Source organism: Vulpes lagopus, chromosome 6 (genome assembly GCF_018345385.1).
Source record: "Vulpes lagopus strain Blue_001 chromosome 6, ASM1834538v1, whole genome shotgun sequence".
Taxonomy (NCBI): Eukaryota; Metazoa; Chordata; class Mammalia; order Carnivora; family Canidae; genus Vulpes; species Vulpes lagopus.
Genome location: NC_054829.1, coordinates 23,769,993 through 23,791,933, shown reverse-complemented (window position 1 = coordinate 23,791,933; position 21,941 = coordinate 23,769,993). Strand labels below are relative to the sequence as shown.

Below are 21,941 nucleotides of genomic sequence, written 5' to 3'. Positions count from 1 at the left end.
ACAGCAGCTGCTCTGCCCCGGGCGGCGGCGGGGGGGGGGGGCACCACGTGGTTCGGTGCAGGGTCCACCCTCATCCCACCGGTGCAGGACTTGGGGTGGAGCCGGTGGGTGCCTTTTAACCCTTTCGCTTCCAGACCTTAGGTCGTGACCCTAACCCCCCAGAGGTCCCCCTTTGAGGAGCCCGCGCTCACCAGGTGTGACTGCTCGGCTGACAGAGGGGGAAACCGAGGCCCGCGGGGGGAAGAGACCCGCAGGAGGTCCCGCGGGAAATCAGACTGCGGTTGCCGCCTAGGGCCGGGTCCTCCTGGCCGGGCTCTCGCTCCGACCCTCTAGGGCCCCCGCGAGCTGCTTCCTTTAGGAAATGCCCGACCGCGGGCCTCCCGAGCCCGGCATCTCCGCGCACTTCGCGCTCCGTGCGGCACGTCGTACAGTCCCCGCGGGAGGTGAGAGCGGAGAGGACCAGCCCCTCCCCTCCTAGAGCGAACTCGGGGCGCGGGTCCGGCCGCGGGAGGCGGGGGGCCCGGCGGGAACGCGCTGGCCCTTTAAGGGGGGGACGGGGCGCATGCGCGGCGCGGGCCGGCGTCGAGGCCGGTGGGCGGCGGGCGGCGGGCGGCGGGCGGCGGGCGGGCAGGGGACGCGCGCGCCCGGCGGCAGCTGGGCCCTGGGGCGGCGGGGGCGGCGGCCGCCCGAGCCTCGCGGAGCCGCGGAGCCGCGACCTGCGCGTGGGCCCCGCGCTCGGGGGCTGCTCTCCCGGGACTAGCTCGGCGCGCGCTCGCCGAGGCCCCGCCGCTCGCCCGCAGCTCCCTCCGCGGGCCGTGGCTGCGCGAGCCCCGAGCCCTCCGGCCGCCGGTCCCCCGGCCCCGCCCCGCCCGGGCCGGGCAGCGGGGAGCGCCAGCGGAGCGCCGCGGAGCATCCTTCGCCCGGCCCGGCCCGGCCGCGCCGCCGCCCATGCCGCAGCCCCTGGGGGCCGCGACCGCGCAGCCGGAGCCCGCCGCCCGGTGACCCCGGCCCGGCCCCGCCGAGCCCCGCGCCCCGCGATGGCTCGGCTGGCGCTGCGCGGCGCCGGGTGCCCGCCGCCCGCCCGCTGAGCCGCCCCCGCCGCGCCCTGCCCCCCGCGCATCCCCGAGGGGCCGCGGGCGCGGGGCCGAGACAAAGCCCGCCGTGCGGGGCGGCCCGGGCGTGGGATGAGCGCCCCCTCCCCCCTCCCCGCGCCCCGCGCCCCCTCCGCTGCGGGCCGCCCGGCTCCGAGCTGATGCGCCCGGGTCGCCCCGGAGGTGCCGTATCTGGAGACGAATCTGTTCTCTCCAAAACGGGGCCTTGGGGCGCCCGCTCGGCCTGGGCGCCGGTGCCTGGACCCCCTGCGGCCACAGGCCGGAGCTGTCTGGCCTCAGTTTCCCTTTGACTTCGTCCTCTCCCAAGCCCAGACTGCGGCCGGGCATTGTTCCCGCCGTCACGCCGGGGGCGCGGTGAAGGCTGCCGCCGGGTGTGCTCTCTATCCCGCCTCCCAAGAGGAACGAAGCCTCCAGGGCCGCCCCCGCCCCCGCCCCCGGCCCCGCCCGGACAGCCACCTCTCTACCCCTACTTCACGTGGCGGCGCTGATTTCTTTCTTTCTTTCTTTCTTTCTTTCTTTCTTTCTTTTTTTTTTCTTACCGAGTAGTATTTTATTGTACAGGAGCCACGCCCTGGTTTCTTAAAGGCGCCCCGCACTCTGTCTGGCCATGTGTTACCTCCGCAGCTGGCGTGTGGGAGGCCTCCAGTGAGCCTCCTATTTTTTCCTGCCTCCTGATACACACTCCCACCCCACCCCCGCCCCGCCAAGAATTCGGGGATGCCCGGGGGGAAGAAGGTGGTCGGGGGTGGCAGCAGCGGTGCTGCCACCACTGCCACTGCCGCCCCCTCTGGGGTCAGACGTCTGGAGCCGAGTGAGGGGGCCTCAGCCCAGAGAGACGATGAGCCAGAAGAGGAAGGGGAAGAGGACCTGCGAGATGGAGGCATCCCCTTCTTTGTCAACCGGGGTGGGCTGCCTGTGGACGAGGCCACCTGGGAGAGGATGTGGAAGCACGTGGCCAAGATCCACCCCGATGGAGAGAAGGTGGCCCAGCGGATCCGGGGGGCCACAGACCTGCCCAAGGTGAGAGATGTGTGTGAGTGTGGGTTGGGGGGACTGGTGTCTAGGGCTTTAGTGATGTTGGGGCTGGGAGAGCAAAACCACACTTTCCTTGGTGGGGTTGGGGACCACCGGCATGGTAACACTTCAAAAATATACCCAGGTTCTATCTGTCCAGAAGAATTTTCTCTCAACTGCCGTTGAGGTTCTGTGAGGTCCAAATACCCCGTTTCCAGGAGGCACTCTTCCCTCTCTTCTTATTTATTAAGGTTTTTTGTTTTGTTTTGTTTTGTTTTTGTTTTTTAAGTAATCACTATACCCCAGTGGGGCTTGAACTCATGACCCGGAGATCAAGAGTCACGTGCTCTTCTGGCTGAGCCAGCCAGGCTCCCTCTCTTCCATCTCTTGTTAAATATCCATGTTTTGTGGGCAGGGCAGCAGATTAACTGACAAGTACACCGATGTGGCTTATGTCTTATTTGCTAAGCCGATGACCTGTGGGCAGAGAGGTAACAAATGACTAAAGAGGATACAGGGGTTCAGGTGTTAAGAAAGTATTTTCATGCCTTATCTCACTGAGTTCTCTGACAGCCTTGTGAAACAGGTGGGGCTTGGGGTCCCATTTGACAGACAGAAAAGCTGAAAACTCAGGTAGGAACTCAGGGTCCCACAGCTAGTAAGGGGTCACAGAGCGAGGACTCAACCACAGGTCTGTGGGCTTGCTGGATGCTAAATTCGGGGCAGTAAGAAAAGAGCCTGTGGAGAGGAGTAAAGTTAAATCATCTTTCTGTGCAGGGCTGGCTCCGTGATGGCTGTCCTTCATTTGCATTACCCATGAAGGCTGAGGCTGTGTCTCATTCATCTTTGTCTTTACAGGGCCTTCTGTATACCTGGCACAGAACAGGTTTTCACACACACAAATTTTGGGTTTTTTAACATTATGATTGAGACCAAGGAAACACTGTCCCCAGTGCAGAAATGCCCATAGAAAAACCCTGGGGGCAAAGGTCAGAGCCCAGTGCTTAGCTCTGCTTGCTCAGGTGAGAAGGAAAGGGGCCGGGGAGAGTGGCCCTTAATGTAGAGTAGACACAGAGATGGCCTGTTCTGTTTCATTTTTACCAAGTTATTGGTAGAGCCATCAGAACTTGTCTTCCGGCAAAAGGGAATTCAGAGGTTGAAGATTGAGCAATGGTCTAATGTTTCCAGGGGAAATAAAATGTGGGTTAATTTTGTGTGGCTACATAATTGTCCATGTAGAAACTTGATATCTATGAAGCTAATCCCCAACAATTGGACATTGTTTCTAATATTCTTAAGATGAACACTGTGGCGAACATTCTAACACATATTTTGGGGGGGGGTCCATCTCTGGTTATTTCCTTGGCATAAATTCCTGGAAAGGAACTGTTGCATCAAAGGATATGTTTTTGATTGCCTGCCTATCTGTGTGAACTCGAGTAGGCCCTCAACCTATTTGAGCCGGTTTTCTCACCTGTACGTTGGAGTGGATTATGGGGAAAATTAAATGAGAAACTAGGTGTCAAAGCGTTTAACGAACAGTAGAGTCTCAAACCAGTAGTTATTATTGAATGTGTGTTACCTTATTTCATATCTTTCATCAGGAGGAGAGGCTAGATTTCATGCAGTGTCTGTGCCAATAGGGCCAGAGCCACATGCTTCCCCCATAGCAGCAAGTCGGTAGTTAGCAGACAGCTCTCCAGCCACTTGCTTATATCTAAATCAGGCTACAGGGGAGTGTGAATGGTTCCCTGCAAAACTGTTACCACTCCTGAAGACTAAAAAAAAAATCAGCGAATTCATTAGTAACTGGTCTGTAATGTCATCTCATCATCTTCAACCATCACGTAGAGGAAAGACACAAGGGAGAAATGAGGTTCTTGTCTGGGGGTAGAGGGGATGTCGCAACTGACAGTATGGTGGAGCAGAAGGGGTTTTGTGAGCAGACTGGAAAAATTCTAAACTCGCCCTCCTTAAACTACGGGACAAATATCACAGACTGAGAACCTGCATGTCTGTATGAGGTTCCTCTTGGACCTTAGCCCAGAGTAGAAAGGAGCCCTAAAGTCTGGGAGCCACCAGAGTGCCAGCAACAGAGGGGATTAACCCCTAGGCTGGCCCCTCCCCAACTAGCCATGTCCTTAGAGGTAGCATAGTGGCATTCTCTGCAGAGCTCACATCAGGGTGGGCCCCAGAGCTATTTTGTTGGGATGGCATAATGTTTTAAAAGATCACTTGAGCCAAAATATAAAATTGGGAGATTTCACGTTAAGATCCAGATTTTGGGCATCCTTTCAGAAAATGAGAAGATCTGGGAACGGAGAATCTGTGATCCCACGTAGCAGCTGGCAGCTGGAGCTGAAGAGCAGTTCCCCCTCTCGCAATTGGCCACCATCCCTACCCCACACTTCCCACCTGCCTTACCCCTTTGTGCTACCTGCCTGGCCCCTGCCCATGGTTCAGTCTGGGAGCCCTGCACTGTGTGATAAAAAGCGTGTGATAAAAAGAGCTTGGCAGAAAAATCCAGCTTATTCAAATGCTGATTCTCTCATAACCATTTTTGTGAGGAAGGCATGCAGCCTCCTTGTGCCTCAGTTTCCTCAGCTGTCAAATGGGGATAGTAGCAATCCTGGGATCCGAGGGATTTGGGAGGAATGGATGAAGTGAACATGTGAAACAGGTGAGCATGTGATGTGTACCCAGCAAATGGAGCAAGGCCTGAGGGTGCGATGGCCACCCCACAGCTGCTTTAGAGGATGGATGATACAGTTCATTGAAGGGCAGCCCGTTTCTAAAGGATCTCAGGTCCAGGAACAGTTTGTGTTTTTGCATAAGAATCTCTCCTTGATGTTGCAAGCCGCCACCACCTTTCAAAGCTCAGTGGCCACTCTTCCCAGACCCAGCCGCTGAAGGTCTTCTGACCGTGGCTCTGGCCCCGGGGCTCCTGCACAATGGGGATTTGGACATCTCCTCCAGGCAGCCACGCGGCCGGCATCAGCATGTGCTGACCAGTCGCTCTGGCACGCGCCATGGTGAAGGTGAGCAGCTGTTGAATCTTAGCCATGTGCCAGCCCCTCTCTAAGGCCCCGACGCGCAGCATCTCATTTATGCTGTGAGGTTGGTTCTGCCGTGGTGCCCATTTCACAGATGAGGCATCTGGGGTGCAGAACAGAGAGACATTCAGGAATTTGATGCCAGACAGTGAGTGGCCGAGCTGGGATGTGGATTGTGAGGGTCTGGTTCGAACACCGGCTCTGTCCACGCCTAGGCCGCCCTGCCTCTTGCCCACACGTTCGTCTGCTGGCGGTTCCTCCTCCCCAAAGCCTCCGCGCGGTGCTGGGCTGAAATGGACGCCACCAGGGAGAATGTCTTCATAGAATTCAGGAGTGTAGGGGTCGCGGAGCAAGGGTAACCTCTGGCCTTGGTAGTGGAGGAGTTGTTGTTCCTGAAGAGATCTGGGTATTCAGCAGCACTCACTGCCACGAAGCTCACTTAACCCCACCCCTTGGCACACCCTGGCTCCTGCTTTGCAGGTGGGGGTCTGGGGGGGGGGGGCGAATCCAGGCTGCCAGTTTGTTTTGGAGCGAATGCATATGTGAATGTTCCAAAGAATGCTGTCAGCGCCGTCCACGCTGGTTAACACAAGTTGACGTGAGCCGTGCACCTGGCCAGACAGATCCTTCCAGCTAAGCCTCAGGGGTGGTGGTCTTTGAGGCCCTGTTTGTAAATCCCATATCTTTCTTTGCCTCTCTTGGGGTCATTTCCCTCTCCCAGAGGTTCTCTGTCTGGATGGCAGGCAAGGCTTTGACCCAAGGATGGTTCTGGTAAGCATAGGTGAAGGACCCTCTGACTAGAGCTCCCTCCTTCTTGGGAATGTCTCAAGGGAGGGCATATTCCGTCTCTATCCAGAGCTCCTGGAAGTCCCGGGACGGCCTCACATGAGAAGAGGATGACCCACCTGCCTCTCGGGGACTTTCCACCTGAGGAGATTAGGTGCCATGCTGTTCACACTGCAAAGGAAATTTTCCAGTTTCTCTCCCACCACCCCCGTCACCCCATATGGGAAGCTAGGCCAAGCCCTCAGAGAGTTCTGGAGTTCATCTGGTACAGAGTAGTCAGGCAAGAAGAAGGAGAGCCCCCCCCCACCATCCTGGGACTTTCACCCCCCTGGTGACTATAAGTGGTGGCGTCAATGTGGCCAGCAATGTGTGTGAAAGGGGAAATTGCTTCCTCCAGAGAGGGCTGTCAGCTGCTCGGGACTGCCCAGACAGGAAGGAGGGGACCACAAGGAAGAGACAGGAAGTTCATGCAGAGCTGTTGCTCTGGACTCCCCTGACCGACCCAGGCCTCCCCTCCTGCATCTTCTTCACCCTTTAGAGTGAATAGGACAGGTCAGAACCTGTCCTTTGTCCTCTGTCATCAGTGGCACCCCAGACATGAGTGTGCAGTGATCACCGCTGTATCACTTCCCTCTACATTAGAGCCCCAGACATCGCAGCCCTGTTACTTTAAAGGCTGTGCCACCATCTCATTACAGGGAGACTCCCTCCTACCCCAGCCCTACCCCAGGTTCCCACAGACAGGGCTCCTGCTTTACCCTTTCTCTCACATGTATCCCTATTCATGCAGACTGAGACTCTCAGCAGCCTCAGCCTGCTGGATGAGAGAGATCTGTAGGGACTGGTGGGTGGAGGTGGAGGCCTTGGGAGTAGAGCAGGATACTCCTCTGTGAGGAGCCTGAGGCCACCTCCCAGCAGGATGTCCTTGTGGCCAAGAGGAAGCCCAGACAGGTGGGCCTTGTTGGCAGTCTGGTTCTTCTACCTAAAGAAGTCTGTTCCGTAACCCCAGAGAACCCCAGCTGGTGCTTCTCTTGGCCACCTCAGCCTCCCTGACTCGTAGCCAAACAGATCCTGCTAGGATTCAGGCTCCCCTGGCCTGAGGAGGGGACCTGCAGTCTAGGGGACATATCTGTACAGTGGCCTCTTTCCTGGATGCTGCCGGCAGCTCACTGGTTCCTGGCCACCCCCATCTCTCCCCTTCCTGGGCCAGGCATTAAAAAGTCTCCTCTGGGGAGGAGGAGTATACTCTTCGTTACATGGTTGCTCTGTTGATTACAGGTGTGGAGCTGGCAGGAAAGGGAGGGGCTTGCAGGGACTTGGAGCCCCTGTGCCTCCATGAAACCCCTCCAAAGTGGCTAGACCATGGCAAGTAGATTCACAGCAAGACCTGTCCCCAAACCTGTTCCTCTAGCCAGCTTCCACTGACCTAGTCCTCAGCAATTCAGGCCGCAGCTGGCAAGCCTGTGCCTCCCGAGGCACAGGGGCCCCAAGTCCCTCCCGAGGCACTGCAATGCTGGGGTGCTCTCACCCTCATGGAAGGAGTACTCCCCCAGCCCAGGCAGGTCCCTGGGGAAAGGGACACCAGGTAAATCCACTTTGATCCAGCACTTAAACCAGAGCACACCCCAAACGTGAATGGATATGACCCCAATATTGACATTCTTGTTGAACCTTGAAGTTCATGAACATTTAAAATTCAAAAAAGCTGGTGAGTCAACCTGTGCTTTCCTAAAATTATTAAATAATCATAAAATTGAAACATCAACCTAAGCTCCAAATGAGGAATGCTGTCAAGTGCCAGGAGGGAAAGAAAGGGCCACAGTCGGGGCCCGACCAGAGTCTCTGGAAGGAGTTGGAAGGTTCAGGACAGGAGGGAAAGTATGGGGGGCTTCTCCAGGTGGTGACTTCTCTGGGGCTACTCCTGGGTGTCAGGTGGGCAGGAAGCTCCAGGATTAGCCTCCCTCTTCTAACTAGAGCTCTTTCTCTGTCTCTAGATTCCCATACCGAGTGTGCCTACGTTCCAGCCCTCTACACCTGTCCCTGAGCGCCTGGAAGCTGTGCAGCGCTACATCAGGGAGCTGCAGTATCCTCCCCAGTTCGAGGTCATGGCCACCATCTGGCTGGTGCAGTGGTCCAAAGACCAAGTGGGGCTGGTTTTCAGACAGGGCTGGAGAAGCATCAGGAGAGCGACCCCATTCTACAGTCCCCAAGAATGCTGTTCACAAGGCATCTCTGTGCCCGGCGAGTGATGCCAGCACAGCCTGGCTGTGGGAGTCTTTTATCTGATGAGTGCCAGACCCCCTCTGCCACCCACTTCCTTCCTTGTCCTCCCTGTGATGGGAGAAATGTCCTCAGAGAGACCTGCTGCTAAGACTGTCAAGCCTAGGTCCACCAGCACAGACCTCCTCCTCTGCTGTCCATCCAGACCTAGCAGAAGGAGAGTGGGGAAACTCTCCCTTGGGGCAGTTGAAAAGCTGGTTTGAAAGAGATAGGGGGAGGCAGATGCAGGAGAAAAAGGCTTTGACACTCCAGGACATAACTTCTACATCTTGGAACATTCTCCTAGTTCTTTGCCTTTTTCTTCCCGTGTACGAGGCCAGTTGCCTAGCATGGAAAGACCTGAATCCCAGAGCCCGATTCCCCAGTATCCCTGCTCTGGGCCTCGATGGAGAGGCCCAGAGCTGTGTGCCCTGAGTCCTCTCCCTTCTAGCTGCACATGTGCCAGGGATGGGAGGACTAGGCATGGTGCCTAAGGAGGAAAGACAGGCTCATTACTGGAAACCAGGTCCAGCCCTTCCATTTCCCAGTGGGGAAGCTGTGGCCCGAGTTGGGGAAGGCAGTTGGCTCAGGAGCAGCACCCAGCAAATGAGCTGCAGTGGACCCCCAGTGCAGCCTCCCCTCCACTCACCTTGCTGCTACATCTCTCCGGGCCCTGGCTAGCCGGGCTGCCTGCCCCACAGCCCACCACTGTGTAGGGGAGAGCTGGGCTGGCCTCTCCTTTCTGATGTTCCAGCCTTAAGTGCCTTATGGAGGCAGCTTGTGGGATCTTTACCCAGTCTGCACCCCAGAGGTGTCGGGCCCCAAGGTCTGGGGCGGGGGCAGGGTGGCAGAGGGGAGCAGCTCTTCCAGACCTGGCTAGAAAGCCCTTAACTGGCACCCACAGGTACAATCACACAGGGACACAGTTCTTTGAAATTAAGAAGAGCAGACCTCTGACAGGGTAAGTTTGGGGAGCACCTTGTCTCTCTGCATCCGGGCTGTGTCCCCAGCCAGGTTGCAGTGCCGGGGGACAGCGTTTGGGTAGAAGCTTATGAGGCAGGCAGGGACATCTTCCAGGGGAGCCAGCGAGGGTGGAGGCAGGGTTGGGGGCAGGTACCACGGCGGGTCTCTGATGTTGTCATAAAGGGGAAAATCCTGGCCAAGATGAATATCCAGGGCTCCCCTGATGGAAAGGAAACCCCAACATCCATGCTGAGCTGGGAGAGTAATGGGTAGCCCCCCACCTTGCCCTGGTGTTGACAGAGGGTGGTCCCAGGTAGATGTCTAGCCTCATCCTTTTTTTCTTTTTTTCTTTTCTTTTTTCCTTTTTTTAAAGGTTTTATTTATTTATTCATGAGAGAGACACAGAGAGAAAGAGAGAGGCAGAGACGCAGGCAGTGGGAGAAGCAGGCTCCATGGAGGGAGCCCGATGTGGGACTTGATCCCGGGACTCCAGGATCACACCCTGGGCCAAAGGCAGGCGCCAAAGCACTGAGCCACCCAGAGATCCCTTTTTTTCTTTTTTTAAACAAAAGATGAGCCTAGCAGGAGAGAGCCAGCCCTCCCGTTCTCTCCATGCCCTGCAACTGCTCACGTACTCCCCATTGCCGGGGACCTGTATGCCGCCCCCTTTGCCTTATTGGACTCTCTTCTAGTCATTTTGTGCAAGTCCCAGTGTCTGAGAAGCAGGGACCCCACTGGAGACAACGCTGCATCTCTCACTTCCCATTCCACCACCCCCTGTAGACCCCTGGCTGGTTTCACCCCAAAGAAGCCCCGAAGGCAGAGGAGAGTGAAGGGTGAATGCCACTGCTGGGTCTGGGGCCTCAGCCCAAAGCTTAAAACTCTGTTTTAAAAATTAATGTGAATTTTATATCTTTCTCCACACATTATCTGTCCATGTTGGCTTTCTTACGAGAAATACTTTAAATGGTTTGCTAAATGACTTAATTACCCCGTCCCCAAACCCCTGGGTAGAGTCCAGCCTCTCTAACCGAGAAGCTTTGCTCTTATTATGCTGTGGCTGCTGTATACTAGGGGCCCAGCTCCAGCCTCAGTGCGATGGAGGAATCCAGCACCCTCCTGGGCAAAGCCAGTGGCCAGGCCAGTGTTCCAGGGCTGGGAACAGCATATGGTGAGGGAACCAGGCCTCAGGAATAGGCTGTCTCAAAGTTGCCTGAATTGGAAGTTCAGAGCAGGCTGGGGTTTGTCACTGGGGAGCTCACTGCCTGAGATCCTGTGTCTGTGCCCCGGGCAGCTGGCCAGCTGCAGAGGAGCAGTTGTAATCAATTACAAGCTCTTTGGAGAAGCCCTGATTGAGACAGAGGTGTTCACTGTGCTCCAAAAGGGACAAGAGCAATGCCAAGGTCCCCAGCATCCCGGGCATGCTTTCCCACTGGCCCTGGCAACACTGTCTTCATAGAAAGCCCCCAGCCCAGTGAGGGTCAAAACCCTGCCTACCAGGGCATGCCCCCCACCCCCCCATTCATGCTCCTCTCTCCCAGAAGTCTTTGGAGTAGGAGCCTGGGGTGGGAGGAGGAAGTGAAAGGGGGTAGAAAAGGGGGAAGGGGCCTCCTTCTTTATCTTTAGTGGCTGCCTCTTCTCTTCCTGCTCAGGCTCAGGACAGACTTGGGGGCAGGGGGTGCACAGGCTGGGCCTGAGCTGGAAGGGAAGGGGCTCTCAGTCCTGTAGCACTTCTAGACCATCTTCTCCCCGCTCCTGACCCTCCCTCACTGGAAGGGCCTGGAGGCTGTGTCCTCATGGTTCTGCTTCCCTTCCCCCAGGCTGATGGACTTGGCCAAGGAAATGACCAAAGAGGCTCTGCCAATCAAATGCCTGGAAGCCGTGATCCTGGGAATGTATCCTTCCTTGGCCCTCGGAGACTAGGGGCAGGTGGGCTCAGCCTGTCTGAGCTCCAGCTTCCTCCTCTGGAAGGGGAGGGCTGAATGAGCTCCAAGCCCTCCCAGCAGTCATGACCTTGATCCCAAAGCGAAGGGGTTCTTGGGGCAGCGGTGGGCTCCGTCCCCAACACCTCAGTTGCTAACTTTCCAGGCCTGCTTTTTTTTTTTTTAAGGATTTTATTTATTTATTTATTTATTTATTTATTTATTTATTTATTTATTTGAGACAGAGAGCATGAGTGGTGGGGGAGGGAGAAGCAGATTCCCTGCTGAGCAGGGAGCCCAACTCGACTCTGGGTTTAATCCCAGGACCCTGAGATCATGACAGATGCTTAATTGCCTGAGCCACCGAGGTGCCCCTAGGCAGGTCTTTTTTACGTCATGTGAACACAGTGACTATGTTCTCTGAACCCCAAATCAGGGCACGTTGTCTCACAAAAGGCTGTTGTGCCATTTCTGAGAACCAGACAGTCTGGGAGAAGCCATTTGAATGCCCAAAAGTTGGCATTTCCAGGACATTGTAGATTCATAGAGATGATGGATGGGGTCTTTAAAACAAAACTGCCTTTTTTAAAAAGCAGAGTTTCTGGGTCACCCCCATCCAAAGGGCAGAACTGAGGCCTAGAGCTGGGTTACCAGGGTCATGAAGTGGGACAGACCAACCCCTGGTCAGCGCAGGAGGAAGACAGGTGTTTATGGCCGGGTCTCCGTTCTCATTCGTCTGTGCCTTAGCGATGGCCTTTTGTTTTATGACGGAAAACTGTTAAGCTTGTACAAACAGAACAATATAAGGAATCCCATGTGCCCATCACTCAGTCTTACCAGTTCAAGGCCAGTCCTGAGTCATCTCTGCCCACCTCCACCATCTCTTGCTGCCCATAGTACCTCCCAGCTCTTAAATATTCTGTGTGCCCCCCCACCCCCCCACCCCCACACACACATACCCCATACCCGGTATAGATGCCTGGCTTAGTGCTGCAGAAAGGGCAAGGGGGCTGCTGCCTAACAGAACAAGGACCCCATTCTCTAGGACAGATCGGGGAGGAGAATGTGATGGTCAGGCCAGGAGCACGGCTTCTCCAAGGAGGACCATGGTCCAGGGGGTACACTCCCCCCACCCCTCACGGCCATACCTACCTTAAATTATTCAGAGAGACCACCGGGACACCTCCTCAGTCCCACTTCCACAGAGGCCCCTAGAGCTAACTCCGGTGGGGTGGTGGTCGGCCAACAGGCAGGCCCACCTCCACAGAGCTGGACAAGCATGGCCCTGTCTAAAGGGTTCTTTGCGGGGATGTGCATGAGAACCTCAGGCCACTGCCCAAGCCTCCTCCACGACCCCCCATTCTCTTCTTCAGGGGCCACACACACCAAAGTTGAGGTTCCCAGCCACACTGTAGGGGGGAGACTGCTTCCTCCCGCAAAGCTCACAGAAGCTGCTCCAGGCAGGATGCCATGGCCCCAGAGGCCTTTCAGAGGTTACCTGGGGGCTCCTGGACAGGAAGATGACAGGAGAAGCTCCCTGGTATGGGCTGGGGCCCCTCCCCAGTGTCCCCCACAGAACTGCCACAGTCCCCTTGTTTGCTGCACACACAGCGGACACCATACTGAGTTTGCTTCCATGTCTCCTGGCTGCACGCTGAGTGTGTGCCTTGTTCATCTGTGTCCTCAGACACTTGCAAGGAGTGGGGCTCAGTAAGTCTTGGAGGGGCCGAGAGCACAGGCTTTGGGGAAGGCTGACCCGGACCTGAATCCTAGCTCGGCAGCCAACTGACTGTGTGACCCCAAGCAAGTTCCCCAACATCTCTGACCTGTGGGGTCTTCCTCCACAAAAGGGCACGATGGTAGTGCCTGTCTGGCAAGGTGGTTGGGACCACTGAACCAGTCATTGCGTGGAGGACACCTGGCGCGGTGTCTGCACAGGGTGTCTGCTCCATGCTTTTCTCTGCTCACCTCCTTTGACTCAGGTGTTCAGTAGAGCTCACTGAGTAACTACTGGGTGCCTGGCTCTGGGCTGAGCCCCAGACATGCATCGAGGAACATGGTCACACAAGGTCCCTGTTCTCAGGAGTTTATGGCTAAGAGGGGCAGGCTCAGGTGGATGGGGGACAGCCCTCTGGCCAAAGGGAAGAGCTGGTGCTGAGGGTCCTGGGTGGGAAATCCTGGTGGATGGAGAGACTGAACAAGTGGAGCAGGTGGGGTAGGAGGGCGCGGGGGGCGGGGCGGGGGGAGCCGGTCCGGGCTCCACTGGCCTCCCGGGAGGACCTGGTTGTGTGCAAAGGGTGGTGGGCAAGCACGTGTGTGTGTTGGGCAGCAGCAGTGAGAGAAAGAGCACAGAACTGTGAGCATCTGGGAGAAGTGTATGTGTGAGAGAGAGAAGACAAGACAGTGTGTCTGCGAGCGTGTAGGGGCGAGTGTGGGGAAATGTGTGTGACTGACAGGAGGGAAGGAGGGACGGAGGGGGCTGGCAGCAGGCCTCCCTCATCCCTCCTTCAGCCTGGAGGACTCTGGAGGGCCCTGCGGTTTGCAGCGGGGAACTCACGGATAGCTGGCAACAGCTTGACCTCACGGCAGTGGCCGCTGAGAGCCCTGACCCTACAGGTCACTTTATTGAGCACCTACTGCATGCCAGGCTGCAGGGGGCGGGGGTCCTCCAGCCCGGGTCCCCAGGGTGCAGGGCGCTGGGGTAGGAGGGGAGGCCCCTGCACCCCTCGAGCTGTTTCCTTAGCTGGGCTGGCGGGTCCAGTTACCTCACCAACAGCATGCCCACCCTGGAGCGCTTCCCCATCAGCTTCAAGACCTACTTCTCAGGGAACTACTTCCGCCACATCGTGCTGGGGGTGAACTTCGGCGGCCGCTACGGGGCGCTGGGCATGAGCCGGCGCGAGGACCTGATGTACAAGCCGCCGGCCTTCCGCACGCTCAGCGAGCTCGTGCTGGACTACGAGGCTGCCTACGGCCGCTGCTGGCACGTGCTGAAGAAGGTCAAGCTGGGCCAGTGCGTGTCCCACGACCCGCACAGCGTGGAGCAGATTGAGTGGAAGCACTCGGTGCTGGACGTGGACAGGCTGGGCCGCGAGGACTTCCGCAAGGAGCTGGAGCGCCACGCCCGCGACATGCGGCTCAAGGTCAGTGCGCTCTGGCCCGCCAGCCCTGGGCACTGCTCCCCTGGGGACCGCCACCAACACCCTCTCCTTGGCCCCCACCCCAGCAGCAGAGGGGCAGGGCTCTCAGGGAGGGTGATGGGGGTGAAGAGTCTGGCCCTGAGGGGCTTGGCTCCCTGCTCCTGTTGAGACCGTCCCCTTGGGTGGGTGTGGGCAGGCCGGGGAAGGCCCTGGAAGGAAGAGACAGGGGAGCTGGGTGTGGGAACTGGGAGAGGGGCAGGGGTGCCACCCTCCTGTGGAGCCTTTGGTTGGGAAATCAGAGGCTGTCTGGAGGAATAGGTAGGGCCAGGTGCAAGGAGCCTGCATCCACCCTAGGTATGCTGACCCTTGACCTCCCAGACCCCACGTTCAATAAAGAACCAGAAAGTCAGAAAAAGGAAGCCTTACATGGGAAGATGGTGAGGGTGGTGGTTCCTTCTCCCTCTTCCCCACTTTGATGAGCAGGAGGGCAGCTAGGAGGGGCTGTCCTACCCCAGCAGGTGGGCTGAGCTGTTGAGAAGCTTGCTCCTGGCAGCCGGACAGTGGGCACAATCCTGGCCTCTCTTTGGGTCCCCCTGGATTTGAGTGCCTTCCCTGGTGCCTGCCTGGCCCCTCCTGGGTGTTCAGCCCCTCCCCATTGCTTGGTCACTATTGAGCACAGGAGGCCAGCTGGTAGCTTGCAGGAGCTCTATTTTTGGGGCAGGAAAACCAGGTACAAGGGAGGTAAGGAGTTTGCTCACAGGCCATGAGGAGAGTGGGCGGGAGCTCAGTCTCCAGATGGGGAACGCCAGGTGTGTCACAGGTGCAGGCACTGTGCCTGCAGGGCCTGTTAGAGCTCGGCTGCCCTGCCTTGCCGGGCAGTCATAGCACTTTCCCCCAGGGGTAGAAGCCAGTGGCAGTGACCCTGCACAGCTGGGGGGCGGGGGGCTGGCCCTCCCTGTGTATCACTGGCTTCCCAGCTCAGCTCCCTGGCTCCTGCCACTGGAGTCACACTGGGTCTTCGGGGGAGCACGTTGGACCTAGAGTTGGAGCTAAGAGTTGGCCTGTCCTTAGGCACTGTGATTCCCAATCTGTTTGGCGTGAAGGACTCCCCATGTTATTTGCTCCTCTCTAGCATCCCTGCCATATACCCCATTTTTTGAAATTTTAGTTCAAGCTGCCCATGCCATATAAAAATGTTTTATTTGCTTTTCGCCTTTTTCCTTCACCATATGTAGCTGCCAGTCTGAGCATCTGCCCGGTGACCAGTGTCCTGCTTGGGCCTGGTGGGATCTCAGCCCAGAACTCAGACATAGGCTGCTTCCCCAGTTGTTGCATTTACCTGGCTCGGGTGAACGGCCCAGGGCTCCTTACAGTATCACAAAGCCTAGTGACTTCCCGACTGCATGCTGCCCTGCTGGGGAACCCTTGCCCGGCAGCTTTAGTTCCCAGGAAACAGGTTTGGGATGATCCTGGAGACAGGATGGCCTCGGGGCTTTTTGCTCCACCGGTGCAACGCAGGAGGGGCTCCGGGTCAGCTCTAACTGTGTCTTTGTTTCTCCTTCCCTACCAAGATTGGCAAAGGGACTGGCCCTCCCTCTCCCACCAAGGACCGGAAGAAGGACGTCTCCTCCCCGCAGCGCGGCCAGTCCAGCCCCCACCGCAGGAACAGCCGCAGCGAGAGGCGGTATGGGATGGGGTCTGGGATGGGGTCTGGGATGGGGTCGTGCCTGGGGGGACGGGGTCGTGCGTGCGAGGTGCGAGGTGCAAGGAGAATCCTGAAGGTTTTCCCTCTGTCTTCTAGATCCCTGTGCTTTTCTCACCCTTTCCCCACCCTTCCCTTTTTGCCTCCATCAGAGGGAGGTGACCTGGGTTGGTGGGTTTGTGTGTTTCTGGGTTGACCCCTCCCAGGAGCAGTGCTGCCCCATTTCCCTAGGGAAAGCCACATTCACTGGCCCGCCCCCTGGCTACCCAATGTGAGGCACTGGTGCCAGAGCTGGAGGGCCCACTGAGAGGGTGGGGGCAGCTGTGTGGGAGGGAGGCGGGGACGGGTGGGCTCCTGGCAGACAACGAGTTCTCCCGAGAGCATCACTGGGCAAGGTTGACATCAGATGGCAGCTGCTGGGCGGCTTTGAACATAACTTTGGCCCCTGCAAGTCTGGCGTTTGTCTCTATCTAGATGGCAGAAACAGCCCATTAAAATGCCAGGCCGCCTCCTCTCCTTGGTCTCCCACACGGCCGTCTGGCTCTTGCTTCAATATCTGTGTGGTTCAGGAACCACAGCTCCGGGATGATTTAGGGGTACAAGCAGGCCTCCGAGGTACAGTGTCTTTCCCTTAGACTCGGGAGGCTTTTATAGAGAACAGATTCCCAGGGCAGCTGGGGACAGCCAACTGCAGGGGAGGGGGCCTCCGGTGACCAGCAGGGACTGTAAGGGAGTGTGGGGAGCACAGCCGGGACAGCGCAGGGCAGGCAGGGTTCCGGGAACACACTTCAACGTGTCCTTCACTGCTGCGTTTGGGGCACCTTGGAGAATGGAGGGGGAGCGACCCAGGAGCAGCCCCTGTGGTTCCGCCCGCCCCCACCTCCCTGCCCAGCCACTCACCCTTCCCCCCCCTCACCCCCTTCTCTTTTTCCCTGCAGGCCATCGGGTGAGAAGAAGCCTTCTGAGCCCAAAGCCATGCCGGACCTCAATGGGTACCAGATCCGGGTGTGAGGCGCACGGCAATGCCCCAGCCTCACCGCATCTTGGGGCCAGGATCCCCCTGCCAGAACTGGCCTTGTTCGTGGGGGGAGAGGGCCTGGTGGGGGGCAGGGCGAAAGGGCGGCAGGAAGAGCCTGTCTCAGCTCAGCCACCCCAGCTGCTGCCCCTCCCACTGGGCCAAGACCCCTAACTTTGGGCCAAGAAGCAGTTAGTATTTTATTTGGAGTTTTTAACCCGATAACTAAAGTTTAAAGTGTTTGGGGGAAAACTTAAAAAACTAATGGATCTGCCAATCGCCAGAAGGCCAGTGCTTAGATCTGAGGACTACAGGGTTGGGCAAGGAGAGGACGCTGGCTCTGCTGGTGTCTCTCTGGGGGGTGAGTCCGTCCTGTCTCAGCCCCACTAAGCCTGTGGCTGGACGGGGTGGAGTAGGGGAGAGAGGGAGGTGTTCCTCTAGTTCCTCTAGTTCTGCCTCCCCTGGGAAGCAGAATCTTGACCCAGGGAACGGGAAGCAGGGTAGAAATCATCCTGGGAAAGGTCTTTGTGGCCCATGGCAGGAGCTTGGCCCAAGGCCACATGGCCCAAGACCAGAGCCCCTGGCCCAGGAGAGGCCTCATGCCCTTGCAGCCCGTGGCCAGGGCTGTGGGGGCTGTAGGAGAGCCCAGGGGAGCCCGCTGGGGGAAGGAACCCCAGGCCGCTACCAGGCCTCCTTGCTTATTCCAGCTCTGCCTGGAAGGGTGAAGCTGGGGGTGCTCCCTGCTCCCTGCAGGGCGGCTGGGCTTTGCCACAGGCCCGGAGCTGTATCGGCATGACTGTAGGGACTGAGCAGCCTGGTGGGCCCAGGAACCATGACTGGGGATAGAGGGGGACACTCAGGCCCCAGGCTGTCCCCTGGCAGGCCCCAAGGGTTGTGGGGAGGCACTGCTACTCCCCACCCCTTTTCTATTACCTCAGTCCTTGCTGTGAAAATGAAGACCGGATCAGGATGCTTGTGCCTCAGGCCTGGCTCCCCTCATGCAGCAGCCCATCTGGGTTTGGGGGTACCAGTGACGGTCAGACCTGTGGCATGTGGCTTGTCAGGGAGGAATCTGGACAGCTGGTGTCTGCACAGTCTGCCTGTCAAGTGTGAGATACCTGGTGGACACATGAAAGTGGAAAGACGTTGGCAGGGTTGGGGGAAGGTCCTAGAGACTAAAGCAATGACAAGTGATAGGGCGAGGGTGCAGCTGGCCACCACGAAGGAGCAGAGCCTGGGAACTGGGGAGCGTAAGTGAGAAAAGGATGTGGGGGAGAGGTTAGAAACAGGCTGCTTGGGAAATAGTGAGTTCCCTGTTGCTGGAAGTATCCAAGCAAAGCCTGGATGGCAACTTGTCGGGAAGCTGTCGAGAGGATTCAGGTTATGGAAGGGGAGCCGGATAAGGTGACCCGCAAGGTTTCTTTTCACTGAGAGGCTGTGCTTCAGCCAGGGGCCAGGCCCCGGATAAGGAAGGATCAGAACCAGGGTTGTAAGCTCACACGCCCACAGGGCCAGGCAGGGGATTAACGGCAGGGCTGCAGGGAGGGCCGGGTGGCCAGCTAACGGGCTGCTCCTGCCCAGGTATTCTGAGTGGGGGCCCTGCATTGCCAGATTGTATGACTGTTTCTCAGAAGCCAGAGCTCTGGATTTTTGTGTGAAATGACCTGATTTTTAAATGTTGGCAATCAGTTCAGACAATGTAAAAACCCAACATGAAAGAGAATGCCAATTTGTAATCTCTGAGGTAGAGAGAGCTTGTGCTGGGGAGAAGTCCACTGAGAGGTTTTGAGGTGGAGATCAAGAAAGTTCATCTAGGCTTCCCAGGGCGGGCTGGACCAGGGCAGGGTCCTCTCTGCTGAAGCTGCCCCAGACAAGGCAGCTGGCCCGTGTTTGTCCTCCTCCCCGTCCTTGCAGACCGGAGGCCTACCGGAGTCACCAGCAGGGGTGGAGTGGAGATTGCCCAGCGCCCAGCCTGCCAGGGAGAGGGATGTGTGTGGGAAGCAGGGAGGGGTGGAGGGAGGGAGACACGATGCTTCTGCTGATGCAGGTGCCCATCAGGGAAGCACCAGGGGCTGGCAGCTCTTCACACCAGCAGCTTCTGGCCCAGAGCCAGGCCCAGCAGGAGGGCCAGCTGGGCAGTCCCTTGAGTTCCTCAGGGGTCACCAGGCCCTGGGGAGGACACCTAACCTGCCCCTGGACTACACTCCAGCCAGGCCAGTTCCAGCGCCATTGTGGCCCCTGACTCACCATCCCGTCCCATCCCAGGTCTCAGGCCATAGGGTGCTGGTCCCCACGTTTGCCACATTGGCCTGGGGCAGAGAGGACTCACTTCGGGAGATGTGCAGCTGACAGCGAACGTGGCCTTTTCTGGGTCTACACGTGGGTGCCACTTACCAGCAGGGGAGGGGACTGCCACATCCCCAGAGACCCCAGGTCTTGAGGGAAGACTTGACAGGGGACTGGGGTCAGAGAGATGGGAGGAAACCGCTCTACCCTTCTCCAAAGCCATCTAGGGAGAAATGTGAGGAGGCCCACCCCTGTTGCTGCCCAGAGGAGGGAGCTGATCACCCTGAGCAGATAACCCCCCGCACTCTCCCTCCTCGCTCAGACCTCGGGCCTGTGGAGGCCAACACAGGATACAGCGGTGCTTTTTAATTTATTTTTAACATTTTCTCATATGTAGCAAGCCCTCCTCCCCTCCTGGGCGTGTTTACACAGGCTCTGCTCCCTGGGGCTGGCCTGACTGCAGAGTTTCTGGGGAGGCAAAGGCAGGGACTTTGGGGCCTTAGTCACCATCCTTGGTTTCACCTCATGTCACTTCCTGTGAGGAACAGGGGCCTGGCTCCTGACTCCTGACTCAGGACTGTCTTCCAGCACTCAGTGGGGGCTCCTCTGCCCCCAGGGGTGGAGGCTGCTGGCCGAGGAGGCCCCAAGGTGAGGTTAAAAAAAAAGCTGCTTCATGAAGGTGGGCCAGGGTGGCAGTGATTGCTTCCCAAAGCCCAGCTCGTTGGGCTCAGTGCCAGCTCAGAACACTGGGAAACTGGGTGTAGAGAGCCCTCCTGCCCACCTAACTGCCAGTCCTCTCCCTCCCATGGCCTCAACACAGTCACCTTCCCCTCACCCATCACGCCAGACCCCATCCTTCCTGGGCGTGGCCAGGTGGGGAGGGAAGCAGCCCTCTGGACCCCGACGCCATGAAGCCTAGGGCCAGGCTCCAAGGAGTGGAAAGGGCCCAGGGGTTGGCTGTGTCTGGTTTCTGGCCCTCTCTGCCGGCACACGCCCCATTCCTTCCATCCTGGACTTGACCTGCTGGCTCTGAGATGAGGTCCAGTTCTGGTCAGCAGCATGTCCAGGGGCCCATGTGTCGGTGTGCACCTGGGGCTCCTGCCTGGGTTGTTTTCTGGCTTTGATGTACTACCATCAGCAGGCACACCCCCTGGCCTGGAAGCACCAGGAAGGTGCACACTGCTCATTGTGCCAGAGCATCCCCACACACACACTGGAATCTCCATGGGTTCCCACTCAGAAGCCAGCTGAAGGGTGGGAGGGGGCTTGCCTCAGACCGGACTGCTCTGGTGCTAGCTGCAAGCCCATCAGTGTTGACCCCCCAGCCACACCCTGGTGCTCCTGAGTCCCAAGTTCCCCTTTCTCTCAGGCGTGCTTGGCCCAGGGGCCTGGGGACAGGGGGGCCACTCCTCCCTTAAGCTTTGTGTTAAGCTGCCTGTGGGACCAGACTCTGTCCTTCCTGCTCTTCCCGTGTCAGTATTGCTCCCTCCCCTCTCACTTTTACCCCTCTCATTGCTGTGCTTGCTTTTTTCCTGAAATGAATAAAGGCTCCCCGGCTCCGGTTGCACCGGCTGGGCAGAAACCACATGGAAGCCTTGTCTCCTTTCCCCTGGGAACTGAGGCCAGAGCCCACCCCACCCACCGGTGTCATCCCTGGTGGCTGTAGGAAGACCCGACCAGAGGTAAGGGGAGCCCCAAACCAGCCAACAGGAAGCCTTACAGGCCCCTGTAGCCATCGTGGAACTTCTGGGGTCCCCTGTCATCCTCAGCCTGCCTAAGCCACTCCGCTCTTGTCAATCCTAACCTGGGGGATCTTTCCTGGTGGCTGTAAATAAAACCTCTCCTTCACACAGCAGCCTGAGCCGCACAGGCTGGCCCCAGCAGTCCCCCAGGGACAGAGGAGGGAGGATGAGTCTTCCCCTAGGAGGAAAGGTTATTTCAGGAAACCACAGCAACAGGGCTCTTAAGTCCTTCTCAGCGCAGGTGCCCACAGTCTCAGCACAGAATCTACAGTGGCTCGTCACAGCTTCAGAGAACACATGTGGTTCCACCCATCGCCCCTGCTCCCTCTAGCGCCAGGCCCCTTCCCACACTTTATGACGAGAGCCAATGGCTGCAACCAGACTTGCACAGAAACAGCTTTTAGCTCCACAGCCTTTGTTTTCACCCTCTCTGCTCTCCTTTCATTCAGCTGGACTTGGAGAAGAGGTAGGATATTCCCTCCTCATTCCAGTCAATCCCCATAAAGTCCTGGCTAGAAATGTAGTTCAGCACAGCAAGACCCCCTCACTTCCAGTGGCGTGGTGGTGAAGCACGGCAACTGGGAAGAGGCAGTCTGTTGGAATCCCTGACCATCTTAAGACTGTATATCGTCCAGAGAGAGGCAGTTTTGCTACCAACAGGCTCATTTAAGTCTTACTTAAATGATACCCAAAAAAGACTTTTCAATAAGGTAACCGAAATCTATAAATAATGTGGATTGTACACCTTTACCCAAAGGTAACATTATAATGTATACATTCAAGTGCAGCTAAAACACCCAGTCAAGAGCCTGTGGTGGACTTCAGTGACATAGGCTCATTCCCAGCAGGCCCCTGAATTGCTGGGGTACACGGCAGGGCTGGGTCGGTGCTGGGACCACAGTCCATTATGAGCCCAGCAGGCTCATTGGGGACACTGCTTAGAATTG

The 21,941-nt window shown here is 57.7% G+C and overlaps 1 protein-coding gene and 1 long non-coding RNA gene across 3 annotated transcripts in view; one reads left to right on the top strand and one right to left on the bottom strand.

Moving 5' to 3' along the window:
- LOC121492872 overlaps nucleotides 1–528 on the bottom strand; it is a 91,030-nt gene extending 90,502 nt beyond the window's left edge. Inside the window, exon 1 of the long non-coding RNA XR_005988326.1 lies at nucleotides 192–528. This is a non-coding gene — a long non-coding RNA (uncharacterized LOC121492872). The remainder of the gene's footprint in view (nucleotides 1–191) is intronic.
- An 820-nt stretch (nucleotides 529–1,348) lies between these two features.
- Nucleotides 1,349–20,839, top strand: VASH1 (vasohibin 1). Of its 2 annotated transcripts, none has more exons than XM_041758105.1 (7): nucleotides 1,349–2,132; nucleotides 7,960–8,048; nucleotides 9,129–9,185; nucleotides 11,008–11,082; nucleotides 13,871–14,252; nucleotides 15,821–15,933; nucleotides 16,890–20,839. In XM_041758105.1, exons 1-7 carry the CDS (start codon nucleotides 1,830–1,832, stop codon nucleotides 16,960–16,962), a joined length of 1,092 nt encoding a protein of 363 aa, XP_041614039.1. In that variant the 5' UTR covers nucleotides 1,349–1,829; the 3' UTR covers nucleotides 16,963–20,839. The 2 variants fall into 2 exon arrangements, with proteins under 2 accessions (XP_041614039.1, XP_041614038.1); XM_041758104.1 differs by having other exon boundaries at nucleotides 13,862–14,252.
- Nucleotides 20,840–21,941: the final 1,102 nt, after the last annotated feature.

Excerpts from the sequence above, each read along its gene's own strand:
- VASH1 (XM_041758104.1), top strand. The coding sequence starts at position 1,830 with ATGCCCGGGGGGAAGAAGGTGGTCGGGGGTGGCAGCAGCGGTGCTGCC. Across the intron at positions 2,133-7,959 it reads GGGCCACAGACCTGCCCAAG|ATTCCCATACCGAGTGTGCC; the intron begins GTGAGAGATGTG and ends CTCTGTCTCTAG. Across the intron at positions 8,049-9,128 it reads CGCTACATCAGGGAGCTGCA|GTACAATCACACAGGGACAC; the intron begins GTATCCTCCCCA and ends TGGCACCCACAG.